The sequence below is a fragment of the Chanodichthys erythropterus genome, chromosome 18, assembly GCF_024489055.1.
Source record: "Chanodichthys erythropterus isolate Z2021 chromosome 18, ASM2448905v1, whole genome shotgun sequence".
Taxonomy (NCBI): domain Eukaryota; kingdom Metazoa; phylum Chordata; class Actinopteri; order Cypriniformes; family Xenocyprididae; genus Chanodichthys; species Chanodichthys erythropterus.
The window spans coordinates 25,899,041-25,919,155 of NC_090238.1; the positions used below are offsets into that span (position 1 = coordinate 25,899,041).

A 20,115-nucleotide genomic window follows, 5' to 3' on the forward strand; every position below is an offset into this window, starting at 1 on the left:
ATCTGGTATAACATTATGCACATACACGCTTACCTATGCACGCAAAATATGAATCGCTTTCATTAGTGTAACCACTCCAGCGTGCCCCCAGTAATAAGACTTCACACAAGACTTATTTTGTCATAATGCACACTAATGGCAACAAGCTTCGTTTGTAAATAAGGTTTTATGCTAGCATTAGCCCATACGTAGGCCCAAGGACATTGTACCTTTAGATACTTCATCCAGTGTGATATAAATTGCATATTTCCCAAGAACAGCCATGTGTTGATGTTGTGCAAGTCTTTGAATTAGCCCGAAGGCCAGTTTGATGACTGCAGAGTGCTGTTTGCTACAGTACCGACATAAAACCTCTGCTGCAATAGAGAATAATATATTCTTGTTATGGTACTGTAAAGGTGGAACTGTATCCTAACACACTGTCCTTCTGCACAAACAATTTATAGAGTGAAAAGGTGGCCTGTCATTTATGCCACAGATTGAAAGAGAATCACATCAGCAACTGTGTGCTTCTCAGTGTGAAACAGTGTGCATGAAAGTGTAGAAGTGTGTCCTTGAGTCTTTACTGTGGGTGGAAGCCTTGATGTTGTATTAGCATGCAAGGGGTGTACTGTATGTGTGCGTTTGTGTATCTATATCAGTGGTGTTTTCTCTAAGGAGGCCCAATATAACAAATTTAACCAAAATACAACAAATATCACAAAATATGTGACTGAATAATGTATAAACCTCTCATTTCTCGGAAATAGTAGGAAGTGTCACCAGTGGGCAAGTTTCTCTTTTGCCTTCATTGAGATCACATTAAGATCCCAAAGCACAAATGTGAGGTGAGAATGGCAAAACACTTGATAGTCATTTGAGCTCTGCGACTGGTTGCTTACCTTGTTAGTGCAATAATGTCCACCTATCATGTCCCCCAATAAACCAAACTGGAGGAAATAGACAAACTTATCACTAAACAACTCGCCCTCTTGAACATTACCACTTTATGTCATGTCTGAATCTAATCGAAAAATCAAAAGACTAGTTAAAACACTACTAGTGTTTCAAGACACTACTAGTTAAAAGTTTGAGGTCAGTAAGATTTTTTTAAATATGTTTTTGGTTACACTTTATTTGGATAGTCTACTTTAGACATTCTACTAACTATTTATTTTAACTATTTCTACTAACTAACACTTATTTTGATGGTCCCCCAACAAACATTTTACTGAGTATAAATAACTTTGCAAGTACATGTCAACTTATTCTACTAAGCTTAACCCTAACCTAACGGTCTACTAATACTCTAAGGAGAGTTAGTTGACATGTAGCTGCAAATTAATGAGAGTTAGATGATATGTAGTTGCAAAGTTACTTATAGGCCCTGTTTCCACCTGGTATTAAGAAGCGTTTTGTTCGATCAGTGAGTGCATGTTGGAAATCAGCAATGGTGAGAGCACATTGTGCTTGGTACGTTTTTAGTTTTCAAACCACATTTGGATCTACAAAGTTTAAATCCCATCTGGCTAATGCGCTTCCCATAATCTTTACACATTATATCAGTAGGCAGAGAATAGGTGGTATTTTGTGGCTGTTCAAATACATTAAACCACATGTGCATCTACACTATGAAAGCAATCTGGTCAAATCGGTTTTCAACTACAGTCCTCTGGAAGTGGTAGAAAGTGGACAAGCTCATAACATTTTAGACCCCATTTCCCGTGATGCTTCACTGTCACTTGATTAATTTAATGCTTCCTTGTTGAATAAAACATACTGATCCCAAAAAATCTTAATGATCTCAAACTTCAAAATTCTATAAAATAGCATGTTCATATAAACATAACACAATAGTATGGTGTTAGTTGCTTGTTGATAATGCAACTTGTTGTAAAAGGTGTTCAATTAACCTTTAACCAGGAAAGCATGTAAACACTGAATGGCACATGAAAAAAACAAATCAAGAAGAGACCTCCTGAAAGGAAAGCCTCCTCATTTCAGAAGGCAAGTGCATGCTACTGATCTATATGTGTATGAGATCAAATGAGACAAGACTAAGTTTTCAGAGGGGGAATTACGAGGGTGAACAGTAGGAGATTTCAAACCAGAGGGGAAAAGAGGAAGTCATGTGGGGGAAGAGATCTGATAAGTGCGCCCTGCTGAGTTCACTACTGAAGAAGCACTATGTGAGTGTGCACAAGGGATGGAAGGCGGAGGGCGGCCCTGACTCTGAGATTCCAAACTCTGTGAATAGAACAGAATAGAATCATTATTTGTCATCACACGACAAGGGCCAGCAGAATTTATTTCCGCAACGTTTATGTCAAGTCAGTGGAGACCAAAAAAATTGAACCTCATTATCACTGTATAGCAAGAACATGTTTAAAAATATGTTCTTTTGTGTTAATAATGGTACTAGGTGTCTACTTAAGAAAAATCTACTTTCAAAGATTTGTTGTCAATAAACATGAAAACTTTCCATTTCCAGTACGAAAGACAACTTTGTTTTTAAATGCACTGTTAAAATCCTTGTCTGCCCATACTCCCAGTCGTGTATAATCAGCCAATCTGATTAGAGCTTGCCAGAATGATAAAATGCTTTTCAGATTTGTCAGAAAAATGCATCAGGCAATACTTCACTGGATAAATTTGTAAAAGTATGCACATAAAACAGTCAATTCCCCACTACTTCCAAGATCTAAAAAAAAAAAAAAAAAAAAAAAAAAAAAAACAGCACACTTGACCTTTAAATTTGTATTTGTACTTAAAAACTAAAGTAGCACAGACATATTCACCACCAAGTTAGAGTGAGCAAGTAACGTGGAACAAAATCCCAGAAGCAGCCTGAGGTAAAAGGCTTCATCTCAGCACTACATGGAAAGTATGATCAATAGAGAGATTCTTACAATGCTGTTGAAACATTGCAGAGATATGATGACACACTTACAGCATGAATGCAATTCAAACACTCTACAACAAGTTCTTAGGGGCAAAATGGGGGGCCGAGGGTCACCTGCCATCCCACAGGTGCTTCATGGCTTCATTAGGCATTGATTGATAATTATAATAATATTTATTTACTTGTGATAAGTATACAGTTGTAATTTCAAATGAGGAAACAAACTCTGTGAAACCTTGAATATGAAATGGAATATTTCCTGAACTGGATTTCAGGGCTGCAGGAACAAATAAACAATAACAGAGGCTTTGGAAATGAGAAACAATATGAGTATTTTCCACATCAAACATCTTGTGTACCTCACACTTTTAGAAGCCAAATTTGGTTTATGTCTTCTATCTGGAATTCGAAGGAATTAGATTTCTATTATGTGGATTTGGAAGCTTTATGTGCAAATGCCTTTACCACGCCTGGAGAACTAAACAATGCTGGACTGCTGCAGTAAAACAGGTTTCCATTTCTCATCTAGCCTGGGAGCTAAAGATAGTGCTAAAAACAATATCATTAAAGACACTTAATTCCCATTAAAGTAAACTCTGAAATCCCATTAATTAAAGATGAATCGTTATACAACGTTTCTAAAAAATGCTATATAACATCCTCTAAACATAAAGCTGAGCCAACTTGCAGCACTACAGAGGTGTAACCTTATATGTCATCTGAGTTAGGATGACTTTTACAACAGCATGTTAAGTGCCATAAGCACAGAAAAAAATGTTAAAAGGGCTCGTTAAACTTGAAGTACGTAGGCTGTATAGTGAAAAACGAGGTCATAGAAACATGTTCATAACTATGACTGCATGCTGCCCTTTACTGCTGCTGTGAGACCAGTGCTCAAGTAGCTTTAATAATCCTTGAAGACCACGTTTGAGATGGAAAGATTGCTGCATATCAGAACAAAGGACATTTTCTATACAGAATCTGCAAAATCTCCATAGGGTTGTATGTCTATCCCAGGCCCTGTTTACACCTGGTATTAGATGTGTTTTGGTTGATCGGATCACAAATAGACAAGGGAGACACATAGCCATTTACAAATGGTGTTCTCATCTGTCTCTTCTGTCCTCTTTTAACTCTGTCCTGATTTCTTCGAAGGGAGGGTCTATGGGCAGGTAAATCTATGGGCTTTTTCAGATCTTTCTATATAAAGGATGAAATAAGCTCATGCAATTTACATATGAACCCGACTGGAGAAGACGGAAAAAGACACAGAGCAGCAGCTTTTGTTTCTGCATTGACAGCCGCAAGACCACGCCGAACATTAGAAATCAGATGGCTAGAGAACATTGTGCTTGGTACATTTTTCATCTTCAAACCAAACTTGGGTCTTCAGCCGACAAAGTATAAATCCCATCTGGCTAGTGTGCTTCCTATGTTGTTTATGCATTAAGTCATTAGGCAGAAAGTAGACTGCCTTTTGTTGCTGTTCGAACACATTCGACCACATGAGCGTCTACACCAGAGGTCTTCAACCCTGCTCCTGGGGACCCACTGTCCTTCAAAATTTATTTCCAACCTGCTTCAGCACATCTGCCTGTGATTTTCAAGCAATCCAGAAGAGCTTGATTAGCTGGTTCAGGTGGGTTGGAGCTAAATTCTGCAGGACAGTGGGTCCCCAGGAGCAGGGCTGAAGACCTCTGGTCTACACTATGAAAGCAATTCGGTTGAATGCGTTTTTGACTACCTCTGGAAGTGGTCAAAATTGGACAAGCTCCAAACATTTAAGACCCTGTTTACATCTGTATTTAGCATCGTCCACTTGTGATTCGATCGACCAAAACGCATCTCAATATCAGATGTAAACAAGCTACATTGAGAAAAAAAAAAAAAAAAAAAAGTAACAACAGAAACCAAAAACCTTGTTACACATGCTACTGTACTAATATCAGATTTGATTAGGAATGCACTGATATTAAAAGTATGGCTGATATACTTACAATACAATACAGAGTCATGAAATCAGAGACCTTCACAAGTGATCACCATAGACTGTAAAATAGTGTCCGTGGCGTCACCCGTAGATTTCTGAAGAGCATTTTTGAAGCCAAAAAGCAGCTGCCACCATCTTGGCAGCGCGTCAGAGCACGTCACTCCCGCATAACTGAAAATGGACAAAGAGGCGGGACGTGGTTGGAACTGAGGTGCCTACATGTAGTTGCTGAAACCATGCCCGCCTAGCATGACGTGATCATGTTATCAGACTAAGGAGCTATATATCTCAGACACTATCTAAAGTATTAAAGATAACAAGCTATATCGTTTGAAAGTTCTAAAGGTTTACTGTCTACGCCATCTTTTTTAACGCTATAAATGCTCCAGCAACAGTAATATTGTAATTTGCGTCGGGTGTGCAAATGACAACATGCAAGATCAAAACGGGACTTCATACCTTTGTAATGAAATAGCAATCGCGAGATGAATCCAATCCGTCGCACTTGGAAAAAATGTCCATGCGTCCATTGAAAAACAAACAACGGCACTTTTTGTCCACAAAAGAATGAAATATTGATATACTGTCAATTTCTTCTGAATGATCTGCTCTTCATCATCGTTGTTCAAGAAATTATTAGTTATAAAAAAAAATTCACCCCCCTCAGAGTTGTCATGAAGGGCAAAATTAGCTATATAGACCAAAATCACAATTTGATCCAGGCTGTAAATGTGTTTTTTTCCTGTTGTAAAGTTGGGAATTTTAACATGGGGCTCAATGAGAGATTCTGCTCTCTTTTGGAGCCTGTCCCTAGCGGCCAGTCAGTGAATTGCAGTTTAAGTCACTTCCGTACTGGCTTCAAGAGAAACTGGGGGAGTTTGCCTCTTGGTGATCACAGAAGATGTATTTTACTACACTTTGTGATCGAATCACCCGTAATGGAACATTTTATACCAGGTTTAAACAGAACCACTGCTTTGATTCTTATTGAATCTCTTTCATTGGGAATACATGTTTCTCCACTAGGCTTGAGAACAGAACAAAAGGAAATAACAAGCAATCAGTCTGAAAGATGTAATACATCAGGCCTTGTGTTAAACAACATATATTGAAGAATCCTTATCAGAGGTGACATACTCAACATTTTTTTTTTACTAGAAATTACATAAAAAAGGTATTCAAAATCATCAAATTTATGTGCATGTTCACAGCCTCAAAGAGTGTTAATATAGTACATGAAGGCTATAAAAAGCAAGGGTAAGCAATCTCATTCCTAGGGGATCTATAAACACGCCAGACCCCCGCAGTGAAATTGCCCGTCCCAGGGTTAGGCACTGAAGCGCTGCCTAATATGCTTGGCTGGCAGTGGCTTCATTAGCTTGCAAGCACTCCAAACCCTCTCGTTTAGGATTGTCAGGCTAAGACTTCCCATGCCCGTTGCGTCCTGGAAATGTCACTAGCCAAAGCGAGCGAAGAGCCCACAGAGCGTTGCGAGGGGCTCGCGTCGACAGGTGACCAGGCGGAGACAACATGATGGATGAGCATGTAGGGGAAAAGCGGCATGTTAAACAGAACAAATAAACTGCAGAACAACATTTGGTGAACAAAAAAGGATGCGCAGAGGCCGTGTAGAGGGAGAATATAAGAAATTAACGAAGAGGCCAGACTCCTCCATCATGATCAGAACAGATGAGTCAATCACCACCCACTGCAGGCACAAGCACACAGCTCCACACCCACATGTGCACACAGACACACACAAAAGCACAGAACGGATGCCCCCGCAATCGCTTCACACAGCTAACCTCTGTTCGTTGGGGTCCCATCCTTGATTTCTCCTGTAAAGCTTATCTTATTACAGCAGCTTCATCCCACCGGACACAGCTGTTAATTAGTTTTCTGCCCCTTCTCTTGTTTTTGACTCTCTCTCTTTCTCTTTGCAGTGCCAGGTGTGCTTTCAGTTGGGAAGTCATCAAGGATAGTACAAGGTGTCCTCTCTATAGTGCAGATGACACGCATGTATTTATTTCTCTTTTAGAGTTAATTAATTAAATGCTTTCTGCTGATGAAGGTAAATATAAAATGTGACAGCTGCTGGGAAATAAACATCATCTGAACTCAAATGGATAGAATCTTTTCTTTTCAAGCCTGTGATGATCATCTTTTGAAAAAAGTTTTTGCTACATGCATTAAATAATTTATTAGCAAATCTAATGGAGGAAATCAGCAGCTACATTACATGGGCCATTATGGGAGGCATAGATTTTTATTATTTTCTGATTCTTCAATCCATCCACTAGATCATTACACTCCAGAGGACACATGCAGATGGGGTGGCATACTGTGGTGTGACATGCTAAAATGCATCTACAACCACTTTAAACACCATTTTATAGATTTTTTTATAATTATTATATACATTATGTAGCCTTTATGACCTCATATAAATTGAGAGATTTGTACTTTTAAAAAGTAATTTGTCACACTGTAGGACCTTTTAAAATTAGCTATTGAAGACAAAAATGCCCCTTTTCAAAAGATGTAATATAAGTCTCTGGTGTCCCCAGAATGTGTCTGTGAAGTTTTAGCTCAAAATAGCCCACAGATCGTTTATTATAACTTGTCAAATTTGCCCCTATTTGGGTGTGAGCAAAAACACAGTGTTTTTGGGCCCTATAATACACCGGGCGCAATGCGACGCAAGGCGCAGCGCAAGTGTGTTTGCTAGTTTGCGTCCGGCGCCGTTTGCGTTTTCCCGTTCAGCGCCACGTCCTTAAATTAGTAAATGCATTTGCGCCAGTTAGTGCGCCCATGGGTGTGCTGGTCTAAAAAAGAGGTGTGTTCAGGCGCATTGCCGGCGCATTGCTATTTTAAGGAGCTGAAAATAGATTGCGCCATAGACCAACTCAAACCAGGTCTAAAGTCTAAAGTCAATGGCGCAATTTTTTTTGTTAGAGCGTGTTGGTAGAAACCGCGCCTCTGGGCGCATCCACAGTGCGCGTTGACTTTGCTTATTACACACAGGGATGCACATCACACAAACATGCCAAATATTAAAAACAAAAGGATTACAGTGTAAAAGAATATTATTGTGTAGGCTACATAAATATAAATGTAATGATGAATAGTCATTGTGTGTATTAGAATTAGGCTACCTATTTTCAATTTAGCCTATTACTACTTATAATGATGAACGAAATTGGCTAATTAATTGAACAATCGTGCTAATACACACACACACACACACACACATATATATTAACTGACTCATCACCAACAAATTCTGCCATGTAAATAGCAATCTGCCATGGCGCGAGCGCATCTCGCTCTTAAAGGGATTGGGAGATGACACTCTGATTGGTTTATTGAACGTTACGCCCATTACTCATTAAGAGAATAGGGACAATCCGTTTCAAAAATGCGCCCGGCGCACAGACCGTTTTTCCATCGTTATAATAGCAAAAGTGGATTTGGACACGCCCTGATTGCACCTGCGCTTTACACTTTGCGTTTAGATCGTTAAAATAAGGCCCTTTGTGTGTGTCCCTTTAAATCCAAATGAGCTGCTGCTCCCTTCCCTCTTTCCAGAAGAGGGTGGAGATTTAACAACTCGTGGTTCGATTGCTCAACACAGCCGGAGAATCTCAAGCAGCCAAAATGACCATTGTCAGTAATGGTGTTCAGCCTTACATTGTTAAAACATTGTTCAAAAACCTCTACGCTCATTATGCAAGTTGCTTAGGGCCCCGCAAATTACGCAAGGCCCTGCCTCCCCCTCGTCAAAGCGCGTGTCAATGTTTACAACTTCTGATGAGAATATTAAGTGGAATTATCCTTCTATTCACAAAAAGAGAAAAGAGACATAGAGGAAAAAAAACACCATGAGAGTGAATTGCGGGAACAGCAATCAGGTAAACTAGTGTTCGCTCCTCTCCAAGTTTGATGTCAGCAAATAACAGTACAGTTAAGTTGATGTTCTCTAGTCTGATGATCTCTCTCTAGTCTGTCTGTCTTGCTGACCTAGCTAGCAAGTGCATCTCTTGGTCTGTCTGTGCCTTGCTTATTTGCCAGGGCTGTGTTCTGTGACTTTGTGCCTTACAAAAGTGAGAGTGAAATACAGCTATTTATTATGTTTAATAAATGGCAAAGGGCAACAGTGTTTATAAACTGCAGCCCGGAAAAGATAACCATATCCGTGTGAACATACGTTCATATGGCGTGCGGGAAATGAAATGCACGCATCCCAGGAGCAACATCTCTGGGGACTAGGGGTGCAAAATTCTGGGGAATTTTCAAGGCTGGAAACTTCCCATGGGAATTAACGGGAATATATGGGAATTAACGTGAATTAATGAGAATAAACAAGGAATTTGCAAAATTGCAGGTTATGCCTATAACAGGGAACTTGAAGGTCCCGTTTTTCATGTTTTTTTTGAAGCTTTGATTGTGTTTATAGTGTGCAATATAACATGTGTTCATGTTTCACGTGTAAAAAACACAGTATTTTTCACATAATTTACTTATCTGTATACCGCTGTTTCCACTGTCATAAAAACGGGCTGATGATTTCCTTGTTCTATGAAGTCCCTCCTTCAGAAATACGTAACGAGTTCTGATTGTGCCAGCGGTTCCTGTGTTGTGATTCGACAGCAGATTATTGTGGTGTTGTGCCGAATGAACACAAAAGACAATAATTCCCAAGAGACTGAACTCTTTAATCTCCACAAGCAGCGACAGAAAATGTACAACGTTAGCACTCACTCAGAAGAGTACCTCATACGGAAAACAGACATATACATAAACATAGTTACCTCTTGTGGCCATAATGTGCACTGCAGTCCAACATTAACTATTGCAGTAAGGATACCACAATTATAATTTTCGGGAACCGAGTTAAACATAAATTGTAACCATTGATCTCTAAGTACAGCGTCCCTGGGAAGGCCAAACAAAGGTGATTGGACTGCGGGATGAAAATAACACCGTTTCGACGACATGGCGACAAACACACTCTACAAACGCAACTCTTGCTCTTCTCCATGGGAGCGCAACAAGACCACGCCCCCTTTTTTGTGTATTCCTGTGGGCGGAGGTTAGTCAAAAAACTGTTTTAGTGACGTCATTAAAGAAGGAAGTAGAGGGATGTAGTCCAAACTGGCTGTTCAATGTAGGCGACTTCTGTTAAATAAAATATCTCGCTTGGCACTGAACTTTGAGCTTTAAAATTTTACAGATTTTATTTATACTCTAACAACAACATTACACACTATCTAAAGTTTGAAACATGGGATCACGAAGAACGGGACCTTTAAATGTAGTTGAAAAAAAAAAAAACATCTTGCAGCATAATCTTAATAAACAATAATCTTAATAATCTTAATAAACAGATTTAATGCAATTTCAGTTGAATTTTTACCCTGCACATTCCTCAATCACATTCACACAGCACACTACTTACTTCAGGGATACTGAGGCCACACACCCTGCATGCACTGTGCATTCCTCCATACCATGCACATTTGATCAAAAATACAGAAAAAACAGTAATATTGTGAAATTTTATTACAATTTAATAATAATATTAATAATGGTTTTCTATTTTAATATACATTAAAATATCATTTATTTCTGTGATGCAAAGCTGAATTTTCAGCAGTTATTACTCCAGACTAAAGACTGGATTAAGGGCTCCTAAAAATTCAGCTTTGCCATCACAGGAATAAATTAGATTTAAATATATTCACAATATTACTTGATCAAATAAATGCAGTCTTGTAAGAGACGTCTTACAAAAAGATTTTTTTTTTTAAATCTTACCAACCCCAAACTTTTGAAATTGTTTTACATTTAAATAAATACAATTTTAGAGAGTAAAGTTCAAGCAAAAATCAAAATGATTTCCTTATTTTCTTATTTATATCATACTAAACCCATAGAATATAATGCATGAGTTGTATGGATTTTTTTTATTTTGTTTTATTATCTAAAAGAGCTGTGTAACAATTCTTCAAACACTGCACTTTTTGTGTTCCTGGAAAACATACAAACAAACAAAGAACAGTATACTGGTTCGCAACAACATTAGAATTAGTAAATGATGAGCGAAGGTTCATCATTTGTTTGCTGTTATATAGACTCTTGCATCAACTGCCTGGAAAACAATATTGCTCATGTGCAAGCACAAAATTCATCTCGAGCTCAACAATCCCTTGAGAATAAAAAGCAGAGTGCTAAGACTAGTAAACATTACTAATAATGCAATCCCAAAACACAAGCAAAGCAGAGACCTTGATGGAACCTGCTAAAAGCCTGAGAGAATGAAAGGGAGATAGAAACAAAACGAAACGTAAGGAAAGGATACGGCAAAAGCAACATGGCATGGCAAAACGTGCTACGTGTACTTTGCATTGACTTTGAGCACCAGTAGGCAGCCACTAGCAAAGGCGAATCTGACAAGGAATAAATCACCCCACATGATGTCATTATAAATGGCCGTGGACGCTGCCATTCCAGCTGAGCAGAGGAAGTGTGAAGGAGAGGGTGACAGAACAGTGTGATGATGACTTGTAATTGACAACCACAATGCTCTGCATGACCACACGCACCGAGGCAGAACAGTACAGCGCATCGGAGAGTGCTAAAGCTCTTGGACAAATATTAGCCTTACTCAATAAACAGAACGTATCTGTTACACTGACGTGAACTACGTCAACAGTAACCATAAATGTGTCCCATGAATCTTAATAATGTTCCTTGACTTATCCTATATGGGTAGGATGTTGACAGCTAAACTTGTTTAAATTCAGTATTAATTTAGCACTGCTTTCATAAGCAATTGTGCACAACATTCGTCACACATGCCAAATGCACCATTAGCATGGATGCTATATAAAGACAATAGAGATGTGAAAAGTCAATTGCCATGAGCATATATATTGCCATGAGCACAGCCTTTCTCTCAAATTTTTTTTCACAGACAAGAAGGTGCATTTAATTTGCATCGAACCTGGCTTTTAAAAATAGAACTAAGCATTCTGGGTAACAGAACATTAAATGATGGTCTTTTTTGTCCTATCTATTAACGTTTTCAAGAAATATAACTAAAGACATTAAAATGCAGTTCATACATACAATGACTGATAAAATAAATATGTTTTGAATTTATTTACAATTTAATATAATTATTATTAATTAATTAATTTAAATTATAATGTAATTAAAACAGTCCAACAAAACATTTTTATTGTGGACATTTATTCACCCTTACACATTTCCCACATATCTATCTGGTATGAATTCTAAAAAATACCACTGATAAAAACTTCTAAGTAACTACTTAACATCATCTTTAAGTGTTCAGACACACTCACCTGCTTGATACCAAGTCGATAAGCCATGATACGGTCGACCGCATTGGGATTCATTTGAGTCCACTGGAGTTTGAAGCCGTAGACACGAGGTTTGTTCTGCCACAGAGCGCTGTAGGTGTCATAGTAGAACTCAGGTGGATAGGCTTTACCTGAAAATACACATTGGCTTATTAGTGTAAATTCAAAGCCACATTTCAAGGCCAAATCTAAGACAGAGAAATCTTAATGAGAAGTCTAAACTGATAATTCATATACAATCCTGTAATCTTGACTAAACAATTTAGACAGATTTCCATGGCTTGCGTTGGCTATAAGTTGCAGATCCAAACGTGCTAGATTCCTCATTCCCTCTGGCCATTATCACAAATATTCTCCATTTAGGGTGTGTCAGATCAAGTCATTTGAACAAAAAGTAAACTAAAGGGATTTGTTTGATAAGGTAAGCCTGTCTCAGTGAAGCTAAATAAATTAATAAACTTGATAATTCCTCTAAAAATAATGGAAAAGTGTCTCACTGCTATTATGCTGTATGTATATGTATATTTAGAGATCATTAAAAAACACATAGTCTGCCGTTTAGACCGGCGGGTCAAACGTCTGCCGCACTGAAGTGATGATAGAGGATATTGTGAATGCGTTTACAAACCATTACTGGTGGAAAATGAGTAAAAAAAGAGGAACGTTCTCCATCAGAGGTTCAAAGGAGACAGACACAAAGCAAAACCATTAGGAGAGCTCATCTCTCTATCTGCTGAAAGCTGACAAGCAATGAAAAAATATATGAAAACGAGAAAGAAAAAACTGTTTTGCATCAAGGCCTGTCTGTTTCTCGCCAAGCTAAAAAACACTTGCAGAATCAAAGTAAAAAAGAACAAATATATTATTTGCAGACAACAAATTCTTTATGCTCACAAAATGAAAAGAAACTCTATTTGTCTAAAATAGCTGTTTTTACAGTACATTGCTAAGACAGCACAATTAAATAAACAAAAAGCTAAAAAAAAAAAAAAAAAAACATTGTTGTGGTTGAGTGGTAAAAAGGTCTTGGAGAATTATATCATTAAGAAAATTAGCTTTTATATTGTCACTATACTAAAACCAAAAGAAATTATTAAAAATTAATCAAAATAGTTTTTAGAAAGCAGAATAAAACAGTAAATATTTTCCACATTTCCACAGCTGCTTCTTTCTGTCAGACAGGCCAATCCAAAAAGTCCATCTCTCGACAGAGAAATTTTGAATGACCAAGTCGGTAGAAACACCTTGGAGGGTTATAGTGAGAAGAGCGAGAAAAGGTTTGCTGATGTCTGCAGGTCAGGGATAAGGCCTGTCACCAGCACTTATTTTATCCCCAGCTTATTAAGAGGGAAAAATCTAGAGCCAATGCTAATGGGTCCATGGAGTTTACTCTGCTTAAGGCTTAGGGATAAATTTGACTCCTCTGGGAATCAATGCTTGAGTGAAGGTGGAGAGAAAAAGCAGGAGCATCATAAACACATGGCTCTTAAATCAGCCTAAGATGTAGAAATAAAGTACTGGATGGATCAGCTGCCAGACTCCAGAGTGTTAAAAAGTGCAAAACTTTGATCCATTAGATTCAGGGCTGGATGAATACCACAATTCTGAATTCACCTAGTCTCAAGGTACATCAGTATGCAACAAATAAGAGCCGTGGAAATCCGAAGAAATGAAATTTACACATTCACTGGGTTACAGTGAATATACTCAATTCTTCGAACACTAGCGAACACTAACCACCACTACTTCTTGATATATGTGTATTTTCCTTTGTATATAGACACTATCATGTAGGACTGAGCTACAAAGACCAAGCAGGAGACCTCTGGGGTGAGAATAGTTGTGTAATTGAAGTTGGTTCCTGGTGTTCAGCACTGTCACGACAAAGAATCTGTGTTCATACTAAATCTCAGCACATGAATACTTTATATTTGACTCCCCAGCAGTGTGCAGCTATCAACCAGTGGGGAGTACTTACTAACCCATCTCACTAGACCACCATCCCCACAGCTCAGGCACCCTGAAGCAAACCAACTTGGATTTTTGAGTCAAGTGAATTTTGAATGCTGCTTCCAAAAAAGATTTTTTTATCTTTGACAAATATTGTCACACTTTTTACATATAGTCAGTGTTAAACTAACAAGTTCAGTTGCAGTTTAGCTTTGAATAAAGACATTATTAAAGAAATTATGTATTATGGCTCAAATCATTTTGATGAATATTTATTCTGGATTTACACATTTTGTCTTATCTTAAAAAGGAACTGTATGTGTTAACACTTTAACTACTGTGAAAATGTTCAATTAATCAAATTAATAAGAATATTTGAATCTCTTGACAACCCTTGAAACGGTAGACTACCATTCAAAAAAAATTTTTTTTAAAGCAATTAATACTTTTATTCAGTAAGGATGCATTTAATTGATCAAAAACTGACAAGAATGACATTTGTGAAGTTACGTTTTTGAAGCTAAGTTAGTTTTAACTTCTATTAATCAAAGTATCCAGATAATATTTATCATGGTTGCCACTAAAATATTAAGCGGCACAACTGTTTTCAACATTGACGACAACAAGAAATGTTTCTAGAGCACCAAATAAGCATTAAAATGTTAAAATATAAACTATTATCACAATTTTCTAATATTCTACTTTTTTACTGTATTTTTTATCAAATTGTTCCAGCTTTGGTGAGCAAAAGAGAGACTTCTTTTAAAAACTGTATTACTGCAGTTACAATGATGTAAAGACATTGTGAAAAAATGTTAGTGCAAACAGATGCAGAAACATTCACATTTGGTAATGTGAACATTAGGTTGGGATTTGAACCCAGGTCAACTCATGTGCAAAACAAAAACTGTACCTCTACATTAAAACATTTCATACTTAAAATAAAACTTATTGTTAAAAAGTGTTTCTTTCCTTGGTCACGTCTTATTTCGCCTTGGGCACAAGTGAGCCAGTACAACACTGGTGCCCTTTCAGAAAATAGGTGCATGATGGTCCTGCAGGGCCTTCACTCAACTTTCTGAACTTTCTGCTGTATTAATTGGTAACCCCTGTTGAGTTCGCCCAGCACTGCGTACATCTAAAATGAATGCTGAGACTGAGAAAACTCAAGCTTTTTTTAAATCTTCGAACAGTTGTGCACATTGCTCTGACAAAGAGAAATGTCAGCTTGATGCATTGGCCATTTGTTCACACAAGTGTCACACAAAACCCTGTGGCCATGTGACATTGGCTGTTGTTCTGTGCCTTTGTCTTCATTTGCTTGAATTCGCCATGTTCGCTTCGCAATACAACATTACAGGAGCTTAACCTCCAATAAAACAGACTCAACATGGGATTTTCTGGCTTGTGCTCTTTTAACACCCATACATATAAAAACCCATATGATGACAACGATAAATGAGAGCTTCAAGCTAGTGCAGCATGTTCCAGCATCACAGAGAGCAGAGGCTCATCACAGATGCATGGTTTGTGCAAAATAATGGCCTTCAGCATGTCCTACAGAAGTGCACGGAGGAGAGAGAGAACGAGAGAGAGAGAGAGAGATGCGGATACAAGGAGAGTGGATATGAGTGATATAATCCTCTTTTATGCCTGCTGAACAGAGCAGGAAATTGTCAATGCAAATTAAATGATTAGGGGTGAACATCTCCAAGAATAACCTATGCATCAGAAAGCAGGTAGCTCATCTCTCTCTCTCTCCCCCACATCCTCCTCTGGTCCAGGATGCCTCATCAACCAGCTGGGATTTCATCCATGAATATTCAACAGCAGGGAGGGCAAAAACACGAGCTAGCAGTTCCCATTTCTAAACACAAGCGTCTGGTGCAGTAGCAGGCATGAGATCAGGCTACTTATGTGGTGGCACGAAATCAAAGAGAAACTGCTCCACCATTTGAACCAAATGTTCCAGGTGACACGGTAGACTGGATTTATCGGTGCCAAAACAGATCTACGGCAAGTCCTAGATATGGGGTTTTGAATCTCGAAGGAAAAGCAAGTTCTGCTTTTGAATTGCTAGTGAAGCACATAATGCTAGTAATGTATCAGCACAGTTTAATTTATTCTGTTGTTAAGTGCTTGTAGTTGAGATTAGCATGTTATTAATAACTGCTTAATGCACAGTAAAAAAAAATAACAGAGTATGTAGCACAAAAATCTGTTATGAGTTTCTCTTGCCTATCAGGAACAGATTTTAATCAGGCACCAAAGTATCATTAACTGGTGATTCTTGACAGGTTTTGCATAAGGAGATAGATTTGAGATTGCATGGTGACCCAACAAAGAACCAACATGTACAATTAAGAAACAAGCACATGAGCAAAATTGCTGTTGCTTGCTCTGAATATCACAGCCATGCTAATATTTAGCCCAATATTGAGTGTGGCATTTCGATAATCAAGAGGCGCATCCCAATTCACATACTGTACTAATGCACTCTTCCATTTTGTAGTATAAAAAGTGAAAGCAGTGTGTTCACACTGAAAATTCCAACAAGTAAAAGTGCACTTCAAAAACCCAGATAATAAACTTGTTTAACAAGAAAATTAAAGTGAGGAATGATGGACACTTCAAGCATTCAATGGTCTCAGCATTAATTACATTGAGGAAGGGAAGCACTATCAGGCTCCAATGCTGGTTGACAAAATAATCTTTTCTAAACTCATAAACTAGACAGTAGGGTATATAATACATAGTATACGTGCCTAGTGTATTTATTGTACATCATCTGGGACACAAGAAAGAAGTTAACATTGAGTAACTTGCATTTCAAACATAATTTTGCTAGCTACAATATTTTTACTAGTTATTTTGTCTAGTTTTGTTCCGCCACTTAAAACAATCACACACAAAGCCAAAGCAGAACCATTGCGAGCTTCTGAGCAACACATAGTACTGGAGAGCTCATTCCTGAATGAATCATTGAAGTTACTCATAAAGACAGTTATCTTGTTTTGTACCTAATTAAAACAGTTTTTGAACAATTCACCGATTCTCTTTTAAAGAGAGTCATTTGTTACATTCATGAATGAATCAAACTGGTTTAGTCATTTAATGACTCACTCATAAAGACTGAGAAGTTACTTGTTAGCAAGCTACAGGCGTAACAATGTAACCAGTGGAAAGAGTCACTGATTCATCCTTCCCCCTATGTGCTATCTTCTTAAAGCTGCAGTCCGTAACTTATTTTGGTTAATAATGATCCAAAATCAACTTTTGAGCAAGTACATAACCAGCCAGTGTTCAAAACTATCTCATTATCTTAGCTCGATTCACAAGCTTGTAATAATGTTTTATAATAACGACATGCAACATGGTGGATTTCCGCGGGAAATTTGAGTATGCAGCAGTTCCTCTATGCGAGGAACGATTAATGATTTGAGAACAAAGTATAACAGTAATAATAATTTGCATGGTTTAGCATGATCCGAGCTAAGCGATCATTAGATTTAATCATCACTGGCAGCACAATTTATTGTAGGCCTAATGCTTTTTTCCTCAGTTGGTCAGAACAAAAGTGGCAGACATGTTACTTACTTGTTCAGATGATATTTTCCAGTGAAAAATCTTATATTGGTCATACTTTCAAGACGTAGAATCTGTGATTCTGAAGTTCAGTATCCTCACCGGAGCGGTGACTGACAACAAGCATTCGATTCATGTTCCGCATATGACTGCAATTGCAGGTTTCAAACAAGAGATGGCGACAAAGACGAAAAATCGCGGACTGCAGCTTTAAATATACATAATTACACTGCAAATGCATCCATTTAAATTGCACATGTATTTTAATTGTGTTACCTGTGACAAGGAAAGTACATCGGCCAGCCCCTGCTTCGTTGGTGATGTCACAAGTGTATGCACCGTAGCCCTCGCGGTTGAGTGCCCTTACGTGGTATTCCGTCTCGTCCCGAGTATCGAACTTGCCTGTTGTTAGCAGTCTGGTGCCCAGTTTCCATTCGTACGTCAGTACTCTTGAGGGGTGGGCACGTAAGACCCTGCAGCTCAGTGAGAATGGCCGGCCTAGACCCTGCCGGATCTCTGTATACACCGGCTCCACCGCGGGAGGATCTGAAAAAGGACGCACATTCATATCAGCCACAAAGAACGTGTCTACTAAGTCAATAAAACTAATACAATTCCCTGCTGAAAAATCCAGCATAAGATATGATTTGCATGCAAATCACAAGCGTAGGAAGCGGGAGAGCTGGACCAGCTACACCAGCTCAGTTTTGCTTGAGAACTGCATGACCAACTAGACCAGCACTATAGCAGCTCTAACCAGCATAAACCACCCTGGACCAACATGGAATTCATGTTGCATTTTTCAGCAGGGTTGAGAAACGTGGCAATTTAGAGAAGTACAGAATGAACTTACTGTGACTAAATGAGATAAAAGAGTGTTAAAATAAAGATTCATTCACAAAATTAACAGTTTTTTGACAGTATAGTAGCCTGTTAATGTGAAACACGAAAGTTACTTGAGAATATCGCAACAGCAGCTGTACAGATATCACAGATGGATCTGAAAGTTTATAATGACTGTGAAGCAGCAAAACAGCAGAAAAAAGGGGGTAAAAATGCTGACTCACCCACTCACAAGAGGGTGACCTGTCATGAATCAGTGATTCATGGTGTTGTGAGCCAATGCTCGCACATACACCATGATGCACACCATAAGAGAGCACAGCCCCGAGAGAGCATCATCAAACATAACATGATGTCCTTAGAAGGGCGCTGGCATCTGCACAGAGTTTGCACTTTTTATAGTCTGATTTGGAGAATCTTCCTGTTACTGTAGTGCACAGCGCTTCTATTAATGTCCGCTGAGAGTCATTCTTACAGAGAGAGCTTGATACACAGAATTTACACACCACATTCCACTTTTACTCTTCTATAAGTGCTGGAAATCAAAAAGGAAAGCAAATTTACTGTACCAGTAAAAGCATAAGCTTAAATGTCTGAAATTAATTTAGTAGGCAAATACTGTTTGTGTATGCTTGTATTTCTTTATAAAACTACACTGAATTATTTTACGTTTTATTTATTTTTTTTATTTTCCTTTATTTTCCTACTTTTCCTTACTTTTTAGTAAAATGCAAAAATGTTATAATAAAGAATAACTGTGTCCAGGCTGGCCCTGTACATAAATGGAGGCATGTGCTGAACTTTTATTTACTCTCTCTCTCTCTCTCTATATATATTATATATATATATTATATATATATATATATATATATATATAACTATATGTTATACGCTATGTTCTCTTTAAGGGGGAGCCTCAACACAAGAGAGGCTAAACCCCAAGGGAGCCCCAGAGGAACTCAGTCTTACTTCAAGACTTTAGAAATATGAGGGAGGTATCTGGAACCCTCCTTTTAAAAGGGGAGCAAAAGCAAGATCCTACCGAACAATTATAGAGGGGCAGATAACAAGGAGGGATGCCCCGCAGGTGAACTTTCTCTACTTATTTGCAATGTCAAACCAGGGCCATTCTAAGGAGAGTACTGTCCCTACTTCATTCACTTCCCTCCCCAACTATTTCTTGAAGTAGAGGAAAAATACTGCCCATATAGTTCATTAACCTAGCATCAACCCTTGGGGCCATCCAAAGGGGAGATATGCCCCTAGTCATTACTCAGACAGGGAGGCAAACAAGAGAAAGGCAAGCTACAGGTTGCCAATAACTCTCATCCACATACTTCAACCCCAAGGAGGCCATAGGGGACCGATGCCCTATTTAAAAAAACCCAGAACACTGGGGAAGAGCAGCTCAACCATCACTTAAATAAATGCACTTCTCCATGACCCGCTGTAGCTAGTACTTTAAAAAGGGTCAAACT

The 20,115-nt window shown here is 38.3% G+C and overlaps 1 protein-coding gene across 1 annotated transcript in view; it reads right to left on the reverse strand.

Moving 5' to 3' along the window:
• mdga2a (MAM domain containing glycosylphosphatidylinositol anchor 2a) overlaps positions 1–20,115 on the reverse strand; it is a 177,451-nt gene that overhangs the window by 27,143 nt on the left and 130,193 nt on the right. Inside the window, exons 10-11 of the mRNA XM_067367531.1 lie at positions 18,071–18,340; positions 12,242–12,390 (exon numbers count right to left, since the gene is read on the reverse strand). Of these exons, the coding sequence (XP_067223632.1) occupies positions 12,242–12,390; positions 18,071–18,340 (419 nt within the window). The remainder of the gene's footprint in view (positions 1–12,241; positions 12,391–18,070; positions 18,341–20,115) is intronic.